This window comes from Pseudophryne corroboree, chromosome 10 (genome assembly GCF_028390025.1).
Source record: "Pseudophryne corroboree isolate aPseCor3 chromosome 10, aPseCor3.hap2, whole genome shotgun sequence".
Classification (NCBI taxonomy): domain Eukaryota; kingdom Metazoa; phylum Chordata; class Amphibia; order Anura; family Myobatrachidae; genus Pseudophryne; species Pseudophryne corroboree.
The window spans coordinates 50,472,577-50,492,514 of NC_086453.1; the positions used below are offsets into that span (position 1 = coordinate 50,472,577).

The 19,938-nt window shown below is 45.5% G+C and overlaps 1 protein-coding gene across 3 annotated transcripts in view; it reads left to right on the forward strand.

Moving 5' to 3' along the window:
- The window catches only part of GRIK5 (glutamate ionotropic receptor kainate type subunit 5), a 492,150-nt gene that overhangs the window by 207,819 nt on the left and 264,393 nt on the right, over positions 1-19,938 (forward strand). For all 3 annotated transcript variants that reach the window (XM_063942365.1, XM_063942364.1, XM_063942366.1), the window contains one exon: positions 3,031-3,173. In XM_063942365.1, the coding sequence (XP_063798435.1) occupies positions 3,083-3,173 (91 nt within the window). In that variant the 5' untranslated portion in view covers positions 3,031-3,082. The remainder of the gene's footprint in view (positions 1-3,030; positions 3,174-19,938) is intronic.

Genomic DNA, 19,938 nt, shown 5'->3' on the forward strand with positions numbered 1-19,938 from the left:
CGCTACCCTCAGACGCCACAAGTAGTGTCTCACTGTCCTGTCTCCACAAGTAGTGTCACACTGTCCTCTGTCTCCAGAGCCGGCCATAGGCATAGGCAAACTAGGCAATTGCCTATGGCATTTGATATGCCTAGGGGCATCAGCAGCTTCTGCTGATTAAAATGATATGCGGCATGCCTATATTCTGTGTGTAGCATTTCTTATGCAGATACAGCCACAGTCTCACACAGTATATAGGCATGCTGCATATCAGTTTAATCAACAGTAGCTGCTTGTGCATCCTAGCCACATAGCAATGCAAATAAGATGCATATTCATAAAAAAAGGTGCCCGACGTTAGCATTGAGGCAAGATTTATGAGGACACATCTGTATCCAAGCAGAGGCAGAGGTCACAGTGTTAGTGGCAGTGTGAGTGCTGTGTGCATGTGAGTGGGTTGGTTGTGCAGTAGTGTTTGCAATATGTGTAAGGAGCATTATGTGTGTCATGTAAAAATGCATTAATAATGTGCAACATATGTGTAAGGGGCACTATGTGTGTCATGATGTGTATAACGGCATTAATAATGTGCGGCATATGTGTAACAGGGTACTACTGTATGTGTGTCATTATGTGTATAGGGGCACTAATAATGTGCAGCAAATGTGTAGGGGGCACTATGTGTGTCATTATGTGTATAAGGGCATTAATAATGTGCGCATATATGTAAGGGACATAATGTGTAAAAGGGCATTAATAAAGGTTGTCATAATGTGTAAGGCGCATTATGTTTATAAGGACATTAATAATGTGTAAGGGGCATTACTGTGTGGAATTATGTGTATAAATGCATTACTAATGTGTGGCATTATGTGTATAAGGTGCTCTACTATGTGGCGTTGCGTATAGAAAGGGCACTACTGTGTCGTCTAATATGAATAAAGAGCAATAGGGTGTGGTGTAATGTGAATAAGGAGCAATTCAGTGTGATGTAATGTGAATAAGGGGCTCTACTGTGAGGAGTAATGTTTATAAGGTAAAGTGATACTACTGTGGGATGTAATATGAATTATGGACACAATCGCATGATCAAATGTGAATAAAGTTGCAGTACTGTGTGGCGTAATTGGAATTGGGGTTACTATTGTGTGGCCATGCCCCTTGCTAGCAAAAACACACCCCTTTTTGGGCTGTGCGCCAAATGTGCGAACTGTTCCTATTTAAAATATAGGGGGTACAAACACCAAAATAAGGACTGCTATGAGTGAGGGGTGATGGTGCTGGGAAAGAGGTGCAAGGTCAGAGGCGGACCAGCGGTGGTGCTAGGGGGCACCAGTCAAAATCTTGCCTAGGGCATCATATTGGTTAGGGCCGGCTCTGTCTGTCTCCACAAGTAGTGTCTCACTGTCCTCCGTCTCCACAAGTAGTGTCACACTGTCCTCTATTTCCACAAATAGTGTCACACTGTCCTCTATCTCCACAAGTAGTGTCACACTGTCCTCTATTTCCACAAATAGTGTCACACTGTCCTCTATCTCCACAAGTAGTGTCACACTGTCCTCTATTTCCACAAATAGTGTCACACTGTCCTCTGTCTCCACAAGTAGTGTCACACTGTCCTCTGTCTCCACAAGTAGTGTCACACGGTCCTCTGTCTCCACATGTAGTGTCTCACCATCCTCTATTTCCACAAATAGTGTCACACTGTCCTCTGTCTCCACAAGTTGTCACACTGTCCTTGGTCTTCACAAGTATTGTCCCACTGTCCTCAGACTTCACAAGTAGTGTCTTACTGTCCTCTGTCTCCACAAATAGTGTTACACTGTCTTCTGTCTCCACAAGTAGTGTCACACTGTTCTATGTCTCCACAAGTAGTGCGACACGGTCCTCCCTCTCCACATATAGTGTTACACTGTCCTATGTCTCCACGGGTGTGGTAAGAGTTGCCGGCGCCGGGTCCCCGGCGGCCAGAATACCGGCGCTGGGATCCCGACCGCCGGCTTGCTGACAGTGGGGCGAGCGCAAATGAGTCCCTTGTGGGCTCGCCACGCTACGCTCGCCACGCTGCAGCACACTCCCAAGAGGGAGAAAAGGTGTTGGTATGCCGGTTGTCGGATTCCGGCACCGGTATACTGTGTGCCGGGATCCCAACAACCGGTATACTGAATACCACCCATCTCCACAAGTAGTGTCTCACTGTCCTCTATTTCCACAAATAGTGTCACACTGTCCTATGTCTCCACAAGTAGTGTCTCACTGTCCTCTATTTCCACAAATAGTGTCACACTGTCCTGTCTCCACAAGTAGTGTCACACTGTCCTCTGTCTCCACAAGTAGTGTCACACTGTCCTATGTCTCCACAAATAGTGTCACACTGTCCTCTGTCTCCACAAGTAGTGTCACACTGTCCTCTGTCTCCACAAGTTGTGTCTCACCGTCCTATGTCTCCACAAGTAGTGTCACACTTTCCTATGTCTCCACAAGTAGTGTCACACTGTCCTCTGTCTCCACAAGTAGTGTCACACTGTCCTCTGTCTCCACAAGTAGTGTCACACTGTCCTCTGTCTCCACAAGTTGTGTCTCACTGTCCTCTATTTCCACAAATAGTGTCACACTGTCCTCTGTCTCCACAAGTAGTGTCACACTGTCCTATGTCTCCACAAATAGTGTCACACTGTCCTCTGTCTCCACAAGTAGTGTCACACTTTCCTATGTCTCCACAAGTTGTGTCTCACCGTCCTATGTCTCCACAAGTAGTGTCACTCTTTCCTATGTCTCCACAAGTAGTGTCACACTGTCCTCTGTCTCCACAAGTTGTCACACTGTCCTCTGTCTCCACAAGTTGTGTCTCACTGTCCTCTATTTCCACAAATAGTGTCACACTGTCCTCTGTCTCCACAAGTAGTGTCACACTGTCCTATGTCTCCACAAGTAGTGTCACACTGTCCTATGTCTCCACAAGTAGTGTCACACTGTTCTCTGTCTCCACAAGTAGTGTCACACTGTTTTTTGTCCCCACGATTGGTGTAACACAGATCTTTGTCCCCACAGGTGGTGTCAGCCTGGCTGCGCCTCGATCCGTCTCCATGAGGAGTAGAAGAAGATGCTGCAACCTGAGCTGGGAGCTCGGCTCCTCCTACTGCTCCTGAGTCTCACCTCCCCTGGTGCCGCATTGCTGTCATCTCTACGTGTTGGTAAGCGGTTGCGATATATCCATCTTAGCAAACTTTCTCTGGCAGAAGACATTATTAACTGGACTGGTGCAGAGAGAATGCATTTCATATCACACCAGTGCTTCTAATATCCAGTCCTCAGGGCCCCACACAGTTCATGGTTTCCAGGTCTCCTCACATAGAATCTCAAGTGAAATAATTAGCTCCATCTGTGGATCTTTAAAATCTGTCAGTAATGAATACACCTGTGCTCCAGCAAGGAGATATGGAAAACATGCACTGTTAGTGTGTCCCGAGGACTGGACTTGAGAAGCCCCGTATTACTCACACCTTTCTGGATCTCTATTTCACATTTTCTCAATTATTATTTACTACTATTGATTGGGATAATAAGATTGCGACAAGCAGATTCTCTGTTGGGTTTCTCCTGTCACCCTGTAATAGATACTGAGATGACCTAAATCCGGTAAAATGGCACAGTATCACTTACCTTGTTATTATACTCTATATCACAGGTTCTCAAACTCTGTCCTCAGGACCCCACACAGTGCATGTTTTCCAGGTCTCCTCACAGAATCATAAGTGAAATAATTAGTTCCACCTGTAGACCTTTTAAAATGTGTCAGTGAGTAATGAATACACCTGTGCACCTGCTGGGTTACCTGCAAAACATGCACTGTGTGGGGTCCTGAGGACCGAGTTTGAGAACCTATGCTCTATATTATAAACTGCACAGTATCACTTACCTTGTTTTACATGCATAGTACAATCCTTGGCGTTCTTATTTGTGTTTGTGTAACCCATTCCCATGTAGTATGCACCACTTGTGTGATGTATTATTACGTCGGGCCCAGTGGCAAAGTGTCAGGGTAAATTATATTCCAACATTGACAAGTACGCCTGTGGCACTCCGCAGATGCTCAGCCAGATTGCCAAAGGTTGCCGATCGCTGCAGTAGATTGCTAGGGCAAGCTGTCAGAGTGCTGGATTCGCATCCAATGACTCCGTGTCCTGACTCCTGACCACGACAGGTGCGGACTAGCTCAGATCTTTTCTCTTCCTTTCTGTGTATGATCACAATTATACAATTGCTCCCCTGTCCGATTTACCATATTATTTATTCTCTAAGATTTATTTGAACTCACTGCACAGGGGACACAAGCTCCACATATCAGTCATTCTCCCAGATACTTCCATCTTACCCTGCTGAGCTCAGTCTATGGAAGTACAGATCAGCCAATGGAAGTAATCTATACAGCAGTAAGGGCCTGATTCATGGGGGCATGTAGACGTGCCTGCATCTTATTCCCGACTTCTCACTGAGAGGAGACACAAATTGGCAATTATGGTGAACAGAGAAATTGAGCAGGTCTCATGCCCTACCACAATTCTGCTTTTAGGGTGCGCTTAAAGTGTGGCAGTGAATGCTGGGATGTGTAGTTCCATAGCAGCTGGAGTGTCACAGGTTACCTACCTCTATATATTGACCGTGAGAAGTTGATTGGTAGCTATGGGTAACTTCTCTACTTTATTTCTCTAGAAGGTTTGATACATCTCCCCCTTAGTATCAAGCAGCAATACAGCCAGGGCAGAGGTGGCTGGTGACTCTTTATAATACATCTCAGTGGTAAAATGTCCTGCATTGGTGCAGTAAGCACTGATGCAGGATGTCTCTGGGGATCTTACCCATAATAACTGGTTAAACTGTTTTTGGATATTGGAAGAACCCATAAAAACCCCACACAGAGAGGTCCTTGGTCAGGAACTGAAGTCATGACATCAGTGCTGTTAGACATTAATGTTAACCACTATGCCACCATGCTGCCCCTTAACTTTGATAATTCTACACTCACCTATTCTGATGGCTCTTTGTCCTTCACCCAGATTTTCCATCCTTGCAAATTGCTTTAGAATTGGTTCTCTAAGAGCTAAAGCAGCTCATCTCGGTGGGGGGATGGCTGGTGGGTGTCATGTGTTGTTCGATGGAGCAGACTCCTGGCAAGCAGCCCAAACCATTGTACACATCTGCATAGCGCTCCTGAGTTCTCTCTTTTGTCAGGTGTGGTTCACCCTCCACAATGTGTATTATTCCTTCTGGCAGCTGAGCTTCTTGTAAGATGTAATACATAGAAGCTCTGATGTAGAACTTCCGTTCCTTTGTCCATTGTTGATATGTTTATATCAATACATAATATCCATGTCGGCGCTATGTCCTAATATGGTTATTCTGTTCTATCAAACAGCATTTTCTCTTTGTAGAATCTGTTTATAAGCATGCAGAGGTATGCAGCTTAGCAGAACACCTTTGTCACCCTTCACAATTATTTGTATTTGCTTAGAACTCAATTGTAGAACACAATGTTCTCCGGGTTGGGATTTAAATCCTGGCGTTCGGGATGCCGACGTTTAGAATCCTGACTGCGGCATCCTGAAATTCAGAATCCCTAAACATCACCCCCCCCCCCCCCTTTATTTTTTCTTATTTTTAATTCAATTTACTTAAATTTCAGCATTACGGAAAGTGTTCAATGAGCCAGATTGTTATTTTTCCCCCCCTTAATTATGTTAATTACATTTTCAAAGGTTACAGTACCTACTATGTTTCTGTTATTATCTATTTTATTGTGATATACTACCATCACGCAATCACCCATCTCTCTCGTGTTACAGCTACGCTCTAGCATATTTGGGAATTATTTGCTAAGCTTGTAATAAGTTCTGTTGTTTGGACCCTGATGAAGCAGCCATTATATTGGAGTGAATGCTACACAACATTTTCAATGGCTTAAGGGCATATTTATAAAACTTCGTATCTCAGATGGGATATGATAAATATGCCTCAATCCTCAATGCAATAATTAAATACATCACAAGGGATGTATTATATATTGCATAGGCGGATCCAGGGGAGGGGGCACTCTGGCACGTGCAAAATGCCCCCCCCCCCCCCCCTGTCGTTTCTGACTTCTTTTTTTCAAAGGGAAAACAGCAGCAGCACTACTGCTATTTCCGTCAGTCAGATTTGAAAAAAGAGCCGGCAGGCACTAGGACCCGCCGTGGCTCTAAGAGCAAGTACGTGTGGTAACCAATGAGGAGGCTGGAGCTGCAGCTCCAGCCTCCCCCTGCTCACACCGCAACCTACCTCCCCCACTGCCAGCCAGCCAGAGTCCAGCCCAGGCGCGGGGTTCAAATGCCAGCATCGAGTAAGACTGTTACTTATGACGGCGCAGAAGGCTTCATTAGCCCTCACTGCACCGCACAGTTTCCCAGCACTTCCTCCTCCACTTCCTTTACCACCATGCTAGGTGCAGTCACACTCAGCCTCAGCTGTGAGAAGGCGGCCCGTGTGATTGTGACAGGGCTGTCCTGCAGATGTCTTATGCTGCTTGTTGGAGATCCAGCTGGCTGCTTCTGCTAATCAAAGATGGGCAGTTCGTGTGCTGCAGTCTGAGTCTCAGTGCAGTGCCCAAAACAAGGTATGCTGCACCTGCTACCACCAACTAAAAACTTTAATAATTATATTGTGCTGGGGTGCCTTCCAGGCTCCCATACCTAATGGAATCGGTGACCAACATTTCAAGGTCCAATCAGCCTTTTCATCAGGGTGAAACATTGGCAATAAACCAGGGTGCGCTCCTACAGCCAATCATTACCTGATGGCATATTCTTTGAGGCCACGCCCCCTGTGATACCACACCCCTTATCTGGGAGCACGCGTGCCTTAGGTGCATGTAAATATAACTGTTATGGTTCCCCAATCATGGTGCCCCCCCTTTCATTTTCTTCTGGATCCGCCCCTGATATATTGCATGCAGGGACAGAGCTTGTGAGAAACCAGTGCCCCTGCGAAGCCACTTACTGCAATTTTCAGTGTTTTTTTGTGAAAAATACAGAGATTTTCTGCAGCGGGGTACACTGGTATTCCAAAGGGAATAACATTGGGGTGTAGAGTTGGATCTTGATCCGAGGCACCAACAGGCTAAAGCTTTGACTGTTCCCAGGATGCCTTGCACCGCCTCCTCTATAACCCCGCCTCCAGGCCCTGGAGCTCAGTTTGTAAGTTGGTGCCTGCAGTGCAGGCAGCTAACAGGTGGGGCTGCGCTAGGCAGCCCTGAAAAGAGCATTTCTGAAGAAAGAAGACTTCAAGGGCCGCACCGGAGCTTCATCTCTCTTCTCCCTCACTCCCTGTCAGTGCTTGGGTGCCATTACACAGAGCTGTGCTGATCTGGGACTGATGGGCATTGTCTCCTCTGTAAAGCCGCCTGTCTCATCAGAGCTGTGCATTTACAGGACACTTATACCCCTTTCACATCGCACAAATAACCCGATATCGACACGACATATTGCCGTGTCGAAACGGGTCAGTGTGCGATGTGAAAGCTCCTTTGGTGAATTAGCGGGTCGCCTGACCCGGTAATTCAACCCGGTAAAAAAGAAGGGTTATTACCGGGTTGAATACCGGGTCAGGTGCAGTGTGAATGGGAGCCGTTCCGATGCGACACGGCTCCCATTCACAGCATAGGGAGAGGCGGCGCAGGAGATGAGCTCATCTCCCGGCGCCGCCTCCACCCCCGCCCCTGCTGCTGCTGCGCCCCCCGCTGCTATGGCAACCGACCCGGTATATTGCCGGGTCGGAAAGCCAGCAAAGGAGCGCAAATGACGGATCCCACCCGGTAAGGACACGTTTCTCTTACCGGGTGGGATCCGGCATTTGCGATCTGAAAGCAGCATTAAGTATTCTACATGTTGTTTAGACAGTGTTAGTTAAGAAAAAAAGTGCATTAGGGATATTTCAGTATAAGTACCCTGTGATATACATCCAGTATTTACTGTGCATTGTTATATCTGTATACATATATAACTTTACTTAGTACATACTTGCCCTCCCGGAATGGCCGGGAGGCTCCCGAAAAACGGGAGTCCCTCCCGGCCCCCCAGAAGAGCAGGCAAGTCTCCCGATTTACGAGGGTCACCCCCTGCCCGCCGCCCACTTAACGAGTAAAGTGGGCGGTCCGGGCAGGCGATCATCGTCATCGTAACCACGTCCCCTGCTGTATAATGCCGGTAATCGCGGCATTACACAGCGGGGGGGTGGCTTAAATGACGCGATCCAGAAGCCACGCCCCCGTTCCGTCTCCGGCCCACCCCCCTTGCGCGTCGCCTGACTGCCAGCCCCCCCCTGCTGAGCCGACGGGCTGCTCTCTCCCGGAGAGAGCAGCCCAGAAGTCGGTAAGTATGACTTAGTATTGCTAGTTCAGTGCAGTTTTATGGTTGTTGTAATAATTTCTGCATTGTACATGTGACTGTGTGCCAATAGCTGCTGTGTGGTAAGGTTCCTATTCCGTGTATCTCACACATATTGCTATCCCTATATTCTGTACCCTCAGGGGGGCTAAGTGCGACAGGGTCCTATATATATATATATTATATATATATATATATATATATATATATATATATATATATATATATATATAGAGTGTTTCACAGGATGTATACTACATTGGTATTTTTCTCTGTGTATTTTAGTCACCATATACCACTTAAATCCTCTGTTTGTGCTCTACATTTTCAGTCACACTACATAGGGGTTTTTGTCAGGTACTGTGTCTGGCTATATTGTACTGTTACGCCCTAAGGCTACATTCACACATACAGTAATGTCTGCTACACAGGGCGGGAGATCCGTGGCTGATCCTGCATCATGCAGTGCTCTTGCCGCTGATGCACCTGAAGTAAACATTCCAACTGCATACCCTCCAACTGTACCTTTTTAACAGGTACAGTACCTTTTTTTCATGATCTGTACCAATTTTTGGCTCTCCAAACTTCCATTGAAAGTATAGGAAAAGGAGCGTGGCCACGCCCCCTTTACCCGCGACCACGCCCCTTTTCCGGATTTTTACCGATTTTTCTGTGTAAAATGTTGGAGGGTATGCAACTGAGGGTCCAGGTACTAGGGGTTCAGTACCCCTCAGTCAGGCTGCAGCGCCGGTAGCACACCAAAACCCACCCTGGGCTGTTTTTTTCTAATTTGCTGACTACGCTAGTAACAAGATTTACGCACCCAGTGGGATCTCCTGTGCCATTACAGCCACATATTGTCCCTGCAGTTCATTCGCCATGGGCAGATACTCTGTCAACTCAGTTACAGCAATTAAATCAGTTTTTGGTTAAACAAAAACCTAACCCTAGCCCTCCTAGGACCAAAGGGTCATCTAAGCGGGCCATTACGTCCTCACAATCCACGCATGTTACAGATACTTCATCCGATAAAGATGGCGTATACACTGATCCCTCAGACACTGATGCAGATGCTTCTGATGGGGAAATCTATTTCACAGGTGGATGTTTCTGACCTCTTGGAGGTCAGCAAACTGATTCTTCAGATTTATGATGAATCTGAACCTCCAGATACGTCTAAGAAACCCGATGAGTTCAAAAGTCAGAAGGTCACTAAATTAGTTTTGCCCCATTCTGACCATTTAGTTGACATACGTCAGGAATCCTGGGAGTATCCAGGAAGGAAATTCTCCCTGTCTAAGAAGATGCTAGCTCGCTATCCCCTCGCTGCAGAGTTAAGTAAAAATTGGGAAACACTGCCGCCGGTGGACTCACATGTCGCACATCTGGTGGTGTCCTCTACTCTGCCTGTCACTACCGTCACTTCTCTGAAGGAACCGACGGATAAGTGTGTGGAGGGTTGCTTGAAGTCTATTTACACCCTTGCAGGTGCTGTGCATAGCCCACTATAGCGGCCTCTTGGGCTGTGAAGGCTATTGAAGCTTGGGTTCAAGCAGTTGAAGAGGAGCTACTGTACCTTCTAATTTTTCTGATTATCCCAGACGGTGTCTTTCATATATTATCATAGCCTCTCATTATATCCAGGAGGCGGCCTCTAAAGCCGGTGTCCTGGCCGCAAAAGCGTCTACTACGTCCATTTTGGCCCGCAGGATTCTGTGGTTGCGGTCCTGGTCTGGGGATCTGGACTGTAAAAAGACCTTGGAGGTTATCCCCTTTAAGGGAGACATCTTGTTTGGGTAAGATCTGAACAAGATTGTTGCTGACTTAGCGTCTGCTAAAACTGCATGTTGTCGAGTACTAATCCTTCGGTTCAGAAGGCTTAGCGTACCACCTTTCGTTTATTTCGACCTCCAAGTAAAGCAAAGGGTCAGGCGTACCGGAAACAGGCTCGCACTTCCAAAACCTCTAAGCCCAAACCTAAACGTTCCTGGGCTGTCCGTCAGCCTGCTTCCAAACCAGACAAGCCTGCTACATGACGGGGCGGGCCTCCATCTGGGGGACCCCAGGGTGGGAGGCCGACTTCTACGGTTTGATCAGGTATGGTTATCGACCACTTCAGACGCCTGGGTAAGGGAAGTCATCACTCACGGATACGTCATCTCTTTCAAGAAGCGTCCCCCTCGCCAGTTTTGCTTGACAAATATCCCTCCAGATCCTGTAAAAGCAAAAACTCTCCATTTGGTGGTACAATCCCTCCTGGACACACCTGGACACAGGAGTGATAGTGCCGGTGCCTCAGGCTCAGAAAGGCAGGAGTTACTATTCAACGCTGTTCCTAGTTCCGAAACCGAATGGAACCTCACGGCCCATTCTCAACCTCAAGTCGTTGAACAAATTTGTGAAGGTTTCCAAATTCTGTATGGAAACTCTTTGCTCTGTTGTTCTGGCCTTGGAGCCCAAGGACTATATGGTATCCCTGGACATTCAGGATGTTTACCTACATATACCTATTGCCATATCGCATCAGCAGTACCTGCGGTTTGCTATTGGCAACCTACATTATCAGTTCCAGGCCTTACATTTTGGACTGGCCACGGCTCCGAGAATTTTCACCAAGGTCATGGCGGTTATGACGGCTCTGCTTTACCGTTAGGGTATCAGGATCCTGACTTATCTCGACGACTTGCTGATCCTGGCGAATTCCCCAGAGGTTCTCCTTCTGGAACTGATGGCCCAATTCCTGCAAGCCGTTGAACAAATTTGTGAAGAAATCCTCCTTGGTCCCTGCTCAGAGCATGGTGCACTTGGGGGCATTGTTGGACACACACAACCAACGGTTGTTCTTGTCTTTGGAGAAGGACCTGAAGCTTCAGGACAGGATAAGATACTTCCTTTCTCGCCCATGAGTGTCGATACACTCGGCGATGCAAGTATTAGGCCTCATGGTGTCAGCTTTTGACATGGTAGAGTACGCTCAATTTAATTCCCGCCCTCTTCAGAGGTTAATTCTCTCCAAGTGGGATGGCTTGCCTCACTGGATCAGATCTCACATGATCTCCTTGACTCCGGAAGTTTGTCTGTCACTAAGCTGGTGGCTACAGGACCAACAATTGAGCAGGTGTCATCCCTTCTGGATCTCCAACTGGGTCCTTCTAACGACGGATGCCAGTCTGTGGGCTTGGGGAGCGGTGTTGGAGCAACACTCTCTTCAGGGTCGGTGGACCAGGGAGGAATCTCTCCTCCCGATAAATATTCTGGAGTTGCGGGCAGTGTTCAATGCTTTGGAACTGACCCTGCCTCTGGTACAGAACAGGCCTGCTCAAGTACAGACGGACAATGCCACCACAGTGGCGTACATAAAGCATTCATTCCGGGTGTCCTCAACTGGGAAGCGGACTTCCTCAGTTGTCAGGACGTACACGCCGGAGAGTGGAGCCTTCATCCAGAAGTATTTCGACTCCTAGTGGACAAGTGGGGCCTACCAGATGTAGACTTGATGGCGTCTCGACACATTCACAAGGTTCCGGTCTTCGGAGCAAGGACAAAGGATCCTCAAGCAGTGTTCGTGGACACACTGGCAATTCCATGGAACTTTTGGCTGCCATACGTGTTCCCTCTGGTGTCACTCCTGCCCAGGGTAATTCGGAAGTTCAAGCAAGAAGGAGGGATGCTGATTCTACTCGCTCCAGTGTGGCCCAGATGGCATTGGTTCTCAGACCTGCAGGGTCTCTCGATAGAGCGTCCTCTTCTACTTCCTCAATGCCCAGACCTCCTCTTCAGGCCCCTGTGTATACCAGGATTTTGCCTGATTGGCTTTGACGGCGTGGCTCTTGAAGCTTCAGTCCTGAGGCGGTCATTCAGACGATGTTGCAAGCCTGCAAACTGGCCTCGGTTCGGATTTATTATAGAGTCTGGAATTCTTACTTCACCTGGTGTGCAGCTAAGAATTTTGATGCATACAAGTTCAGTACTGCCAAACTTTTGGCGTTTCTACAACAGGGCCTGGAATCAGGCCTTCGTCTGGCCTCCCTAAAGGTTCATATATCTGCCTTGTCGGTGTGGTTTCAGAGAAAAATTGCCTGACTTTCATACTGTTAGGGTATGTTAACCTATTCAGGTCTGGTCTATAAACGCTCTGCAGTTATCAGTCAGAATTCTGTTTCTTTTGCAACCGGTTGGAGATCAGTGAATGAAAAGGTGACACAGGATCATGTGTAACCTAAGCAGACCATAGTTGACCTCGCTTAGGGGCCATATAAGGTTTATTTTTATAGCTTAAAGACAAAGGATTCATGTTTGCCAATACATTCAGCCAATCAGAATACACCATGTATGTCTCAAAAACTGTAATACATCAATTGTCATACAAGATTATAATTAGCAATTAGAACATTCTAGAAAATGGTTAGTGATTCGTTTATCAGTCTTTCGGACATAAATTTCTTTCCAATTAGCCTTGGATACATCTGGCGTTGCCTTGTCCTTGAACACGTCATGCTTTAAAACAAGATATTCGAGGTATATAGTCTGAATATATCTGTCCAATATTTTTAAGGATACACGAACACATTTTGTGATTAACAGTAAATATCTTAATCAATGCAAAAAAAGCGTGAATCAATATATTTGCTATACTGCGGAAGCTCCTACACCATTATTTCCCCTCTTTTTGATTCCACTTTTTCTCCCTATTCTACCTACACTAGGCCTTAACTATTCCCTTTCAGTAAACCAGTCCCCTGGACTTATAGTCCAAACCTTGGGGATTACCCCTAACAACAACCAAAGGATAAGCAACTTCATTCTTCTGGCTGGAGGGTCACTGTCAACTTTCTTCGAGTGGGATGCATGTAATCAGGTATCACGACCTTTCACCTTAATTTGAGGTAGGCATGGTTAGCAGCACTTGATATGGACCATCATATCTTGGTTCAAAGGTCTTTCTCACATGTCTCTTTAAATAGACCCAATCTCCTGGATTTAGCTTATGCATAGCTGATCCTTCTGGGTCTGGAATGGAAGAAAACACTCGGCAATGGAGGTTAGTCAATGTTTTACAGACCTCCTGTACATAACCTGTTAAATCACCATGATTATGTTGTAATTGTTGTGGATAATAACAACCTGTTCTTAGAGCTGACCCAAACATGGAGTCAGTTTACTAGGTCTCATGGGTGTGGTCCTAATATTAAACAAGACTATAGGTAGGCATTCTGGCCAAGTTCTTTTGGTTTCTGTCATCATTTTCTGTAGTTTTAGCTTAAGGTCAAAGTTCAGATGTCCCCCCTCCCACTCGCCTGGGGGCGGTAAGGCACGTGGAAGGCCTGCTGTACCCCCAAATCTTTCATTATACGCTGCATGACTTCTCCTGTGAAATGTGTACCTCTATCTGATTCTATAACCTCAGGTATCCCAAATCTACATACTACTTCTGCTATCAGTTTCTTTGCAGTGGTTTTTGCTGTGGCTTTGCTTACTGGCCAGGCTTCGGCCCAGTGACTAAACATGTCCGTTGTTACTAGTACATATTCATATGGACCGCTTCGTGGCAACTGTATATAGTTGATTTGTAGTCTTTGAAATGGGTAAGAGGCTTTGGGTATAGTTCCTAGAGGTGTCTTGGTTCTTTGTCCTGGATTGCTGATTCCACAGATCCAGCATCCTGCTACAAAGTTTGTTGCAGCTTTATTGAAGCCTGGAGCTATCCAATGCTCTTGTACTCTATTTACCATGGCTTCCTTTGAATGATGTACTTGTCCATGAGCTACTTGTAACATAGGTGGAAATAGAGCTGCTGGTAGACAGTACTTTAATTCTCTTGACTTCCAAAGTCCATGTTCATCTTCTTCTGCCCCCAATCGTCTCCATTTCTCCTTTTCTCCTTGTGATGCTTGTTGTTGAATTTTGATCAGCTCCTCTTCACTGGGCATTTGCTTCACATCTTGAGCTACTAAGACTTGCTCAAGTTCTTTTGATTGTAAGGCAATTCTCTTGGCTTCTGCATCTGCAAATGCATTTCCTTTAGCTTCCATGGTTTGGCTCTTAGTATGTGCTTGTACCTTGATTATGCCAATCCTTTTAGGTAGTTCCAATGCTCTGAAGAGTTCCATAATCAAACTGGCATGTTTGATGGGTTTTCCATTTGCACCTTTGAAGTCCCTACTTTTCCAAATAACAGCGTAATCCTGGGACTTGATGTTAGCTGTCATGTTTTCAGCATGTATGCAGGCTCTGGTCATTGCTATGAGTTCTGCTTCTTGTGCTGACATTCTTGGTAGCAATGGTCCAGAGTCTATGACTTCAGTTTCAGTTGTTACTGCATATCCTGTCCTTGGGGATCCATTATCATAATATCTTGATCCATCGACGAACAGGTTCATGTCTGGATTGTCCAGTGGTGTATCTTGGACATTAGGAAGAGGTAAAGTCTCTAATTCCATGAGGGCTAGGCAATCATGTGGAAATGTTTGTGTTGTATTTTCTGTGTCTGTAGCAGCATTTTCCTCCTCATCTGACGATTTACCATCATTACCATTTTCCCCTCTCCTCCCCTCTTCTGAATCGTTGATGGGAAGGAGTGTAGCTGGGTTTAGTACAGTGCATCTTGTGATGGTGACATGGGAGGCGCTTAATAGTGCTACTTCATATTTGGTAAGTCTGGCTGCAGAAAGATGCTTGCTTTTTTTCTTGACTTAGTATTTCTGTTACAGCGTGCGGTACTTGTATACACAGTGGATGATCAAGCACAAGGTCTGTCACCTTTTCCTTCAGTATTGCTGCTGCTGCCACTGCTCGGACACAGGATGGTGCTCCTCTGATAATCGGATCCAGCTGGGCTGAATAGTATGCCACTGGTCTTTGTTTTGGTCCATATTTCTGGGTGAGCACCCCTAAAGAATGCCCTCTGTTTTCATGGCAGAATAGGTTAAAAGGCTTTTTGTAATCAGGCAATCCCAAATGCTGGGGCTGTTATTGTGGCTTGCTTTAGTTTTCTTACTGCTTCTTCAATGGTGTCCCTGTTTTCTGCTGACGCCTCCTTTTTTGTTAATTCATATAGGGGATGCATCAGTAATGAGGCTGAGGGTATCCATTCTCTGCAATAACCAATAAGGCCCAGAAAAGCTCTGATTTCCTTTAATGTTCCTGGGGTTTTTGCTTGAGTTATTGCTTTTGTTCTTTCATCAGTAAGATGCCTTGTTCCTTGGGATATGCAGTGTCCTAAAAAGATAACTCTTTTCTGTACTAGCTGTAGTTTGGCTTTTGACACTCTGCAATCTTCTTCTGCCAAAAAGATGAGTAGTGATGCTGTTTCCTTTTTTCACTTCTCTTCTGTCTGTGCAGCAATAAGCAGATCATCGACATATTGAACTAACTGGGTGTCTGTAAAGTGCGGTCTCCATTTCTGCAGGATTAATGCCATTGTCTCTGAGAAATCTGATGGACTGGTTGCTCCCCCTTGGGGTAATCGTGTCCAACAATATTGTTTACCTTCGTGAGTGAATGTTAGAAACTTCTGGCTTTCCCATTCATCAGTAGATAATCTGTTTTTCCCTCCTTTTGAATCTTGAGATTCAACACCTTTATTGATTAATGCTAGAAAAGGGTTGATGAGTTGAGGGTAATACATCGTCTGATGGTTACTTGTCGCACTTTGGCAGTGCTACTTCATACATGGTCAGCCTTGCCACTGACAGGTGTCTGGTTCTTGCTTCTTGAAGCTTCTCTGTACCTGCATGTGGACCCTGGATGATAAGTTCATGATTCAGCACTATGCCTGTGCTCTTGTCCTCTTCTAGGACTACTGATTCATCACTGTGTCTGTGCTCTTATACTCTTCTAGGACTGTTGCTGCTATCACTGCTCTGATGCCGGTAGGTGCTCTTTGATTACCGCTGTCAAGCTTGCTTGAGTTGTAGGCCACTGGTCTTCACCTCAGTCCATGATTTTGCATAAGGACTTCTATGTATGGCCTCCTTTAATAGTCAGGTAGTTCTAGGGCTTGAGATGAGGCAACTGCTGTTTCCAATTGTTCAATAGCTTAATTCATCTGTTGCTGTATGTAGGATGCGGACCCTCCTCCCTTTCAGTGTTGTCATACAATGCTTGCATGTAGACTGGTGCTAGAGGTATCCGTGTTCTGTAGTGTCCTACTAGGCCCAGGAATGATCATCTGACTTGCTTGACACTAGTTGGCATCTTAGCTTGCAGTCTGAATCTTTTCCTTCTCACTTTTGTTAGATGTCTGGTACCTTGGGTGTCCTAGGAAGATTAACTCTTGCTTGACTAGCTGCAATTTCTCCTTCTGAGGCTCTGCAGTCTTGTTATTCCAGAAACTTCACTAAGGACACTGCCCCTTCTTGGTGCTTCTTTTAGTAGTGGTGGCAATCAGCAGTTCATTCACATCCTGTATTTAGCTGTGTGTTTTGTGGATAAATCACTTGGTGATATAGCCCCTCCACATGGCTATCCTGGTCCAGTAGTATTGCTTCCTTTCTTCTACAACTGGTACTGCGGGAATGAGCCAATACTGAACTTCTGTTTTAACTTGCTTCTAAATGGCATTTTGTTCTTTCCTTTGATAAGTTGCTGGAAAGTTAAACTTCTGCTGGTGGGTACTGTATTCTCCTTGGATAAGCTTTAGTACATTGTGCTTCAGCAAAGTCACTGGACATGTACTCCGAGGTCAAGAACTGGGCTGGTATTGGTGACTGTAGTTCTTGCATCTCCTGTCCTTTTAAGAATTTCTGATATCATCAGTTCTTGTGGTATCTCCCTCTGCTGTCTTCTGCGTGTGCTGGCTCCAGTATTCATTAGGCACAAACGTATTACTCCAGTGGGCAAGGTGACTGTAATCATACCTTCTGCTGTTTCCTCTGGAGACATTATGTTCACTGGGGAGTACCTGAAGAAGCTTGTACTTCATATTGGCAGAAGAAGCATCATTAATTTGTCTTCTGGAACTTTTTCTGTCTTGTTCCTTATTATTTGCTTTAAACCCCGGAGCTTCTGTTGCTTTAAATCATGGCATTATCTCTGTAATCTTGCCATGTAGTACTGACCACTTGTCAGATGTCTTTCTTTGTCCTTCTTAAAGCAGACTTCCTTTAGTCTCCAAACTTTCATGCGGCCTTCATATTGTTTCTCAACTTTTCTTTTTCCAATCACCTATCTTTATGATTCATTCATTATTCTTCATACTTTGTCCTTTCTTTACTTGCATATTCTTTCTCACTGCTGCTGGCATGTCATCTTCTTAGTCCAAGTCCACCCAGGCTGGTGTTTAACATAATGATGTTTATGCTGGGAGTTGTTGTTCCTCTTTGTCTTACTTTTCCTGTGAGAGATAGTCTTGTATAGCAGCTTGTATTTCAGGTTACATCTTTGCTTTCTTGCAGGGGTAGGGCTTAACCTCCCAATCCAGTCGTTGCAATGGCTTGATCTGTAAGTAAACGTAGAGGAATCTGGTTGTGCATAAAAACAGCTCTTGAAACCCTTGTGTCTCCTGTGGGTAAAGTCACTTTTATCAAACTGCCAGTGGTGACTGAGTACACTGTTGCCGACACAGGAGTTGCACACCTTCATATTCTATCATCTTGTGTGTCGTATAGTGACTTTATCATAGTAAGTTCTGATGGACTCAGTCTTTTCCTGTTTCAAATCTGGGGCTGTTGGTGCTCTGAGTGTCTGTGCATGACACCATCTCTTAAGTCTTGTCATGTACATCTTTCCACTTTCAAACGTTGTTCTATTTTCCTCTGTCGGAACGTCCGTTATGGCTGGGCAATCATCTACTGCATCTGCTTTTAACATGGTGCTTACTGTTTGGGCAGTTCCTGGTCCTAGTATAGCCTCACACAACTGGTGGTAGTCAACCCATGCCGGTGTCCATATGGTTTTGAATTCTTTCCATATAGGCATAAAATGCTGTTGTTTTTTTTTTTTTTCTAGGATCTGGGGACTCTGCAACTATATTTGCGAGGTCACTGCCATACCATGGTTTGTGGTGTTGGCTCTGTACGATGTATGGTTCGTTCGTCCTGGCTGCATTATCTGGGTTGCGTATTCTCTGTACTTGTGCTGGATACAGAGAAACAGGCAATGATGACCGTCTTTCAGTATTTCTAGTCGCATAGATATCTTGGCATGGTGGTTCATGGGGTGAAATCCAGTTTCCACAATTTGGGCAATGTTCATATCCTTCTGGAACGCAAAACTGACATACCGGACACAATCTTTCTGGAAAATATGTCATTTTATTCTGTACATTATGCACCTGGGCATGAAAAGCTATAGAGGCTGTGTCTTGACCCCTTGCTTCTCCTCTTCACCTGATTTGCACTCTTTCGCCTATAGTTCCTGATTGTGGACAATTGTTTACTGGACTCATAGCTTGATTCCAGGTGTCCACCACTCGTTTAAACATGAGGGGAGCTTTAGGTGGCTAGTTTCTTTAGTTGGTCTTGTTGGGGTTTCTTGTGATAAAGTATCAGGACACTGGGGCATACTCTGTACACATAGCTCAGGTAAATCATTCGGGTTTTAAACCGCATATCCTTCCAAGATAGGGCTGATTATTCGCCACTCTTTTCCTGGTTCATCTCTTTTCAATTTCACTGTTAGTGAGCTTGCAGATGATTCAATTCTGTTATTACTAGGGGTACCTGGGTGTGCATGCATGTCTGGGTATAGGGGTGGGGTATAGTGTGGAGGTGCTGTTGCTGGACTAGGTCTCAGTGGTTATTAATTCACTTGGTACCTCTTGCTGCTTTAAAATTGTTCGGCTTGCTCCCAAGTCTATAATGCATTAATATTGGTGACCTGTTGGCAGTACAAGGGTCACTTGATCATTTTCTTGTTCAGTTGGTGTTTTGGCAGGGAGGTACCTCGGGAAGCCACTTCTTCATGCTTTAGGTTTTTCTTGCTGGTTTTCACACCATTCCTTGTATTTTTTGCAATTCTTCTTGAAATGTCCTTTTTGCTTGCAGAAATAACACTTCTGTCATCTTGCTTGGTTCCTTCTTTTGAGTTCCTTCTTGTGGCCCCTTGCGTTGGGCTTCTGATTTTCCACTTGCTTTGTTCCTGGACAACGTGAACTGTTACCTTCGGTATGGCATTCTTTTCTTTGGCTTTTCTTATTTTTTCATTTTCTCTTTCTTGTGCTACAGTGATCCAGATGGATACTTGATCTCTACAATTATGCTTAATTATCCAACTCTTGTTACAGGAGGCAAATTTTTCCCATTTCTCTAAGTCTAGTGTCCCTTCTGACGGAAAACCTGCTCTTTTAAAAATTTTACTTATTCCTTTCAAAGCTTTCCTCCCCTCCCTGTTACTAACAATATCCACGGGTTTGTCGGGCCCTGACATCTTTACAGACCGCGCTCCCATGCCTGGGTGAACGTGCGCAGAACCCCTCCTGATGTGGTATTTTAGTAACTTCTTTTGAGGGACTTAAAATCTCCTTTTAGAGCTTTCCTCCCCTCCCTGTTACTAACAATATCCACGGGTTTGAACCCATCCTGTTGTGGTATTTTAGCAACCC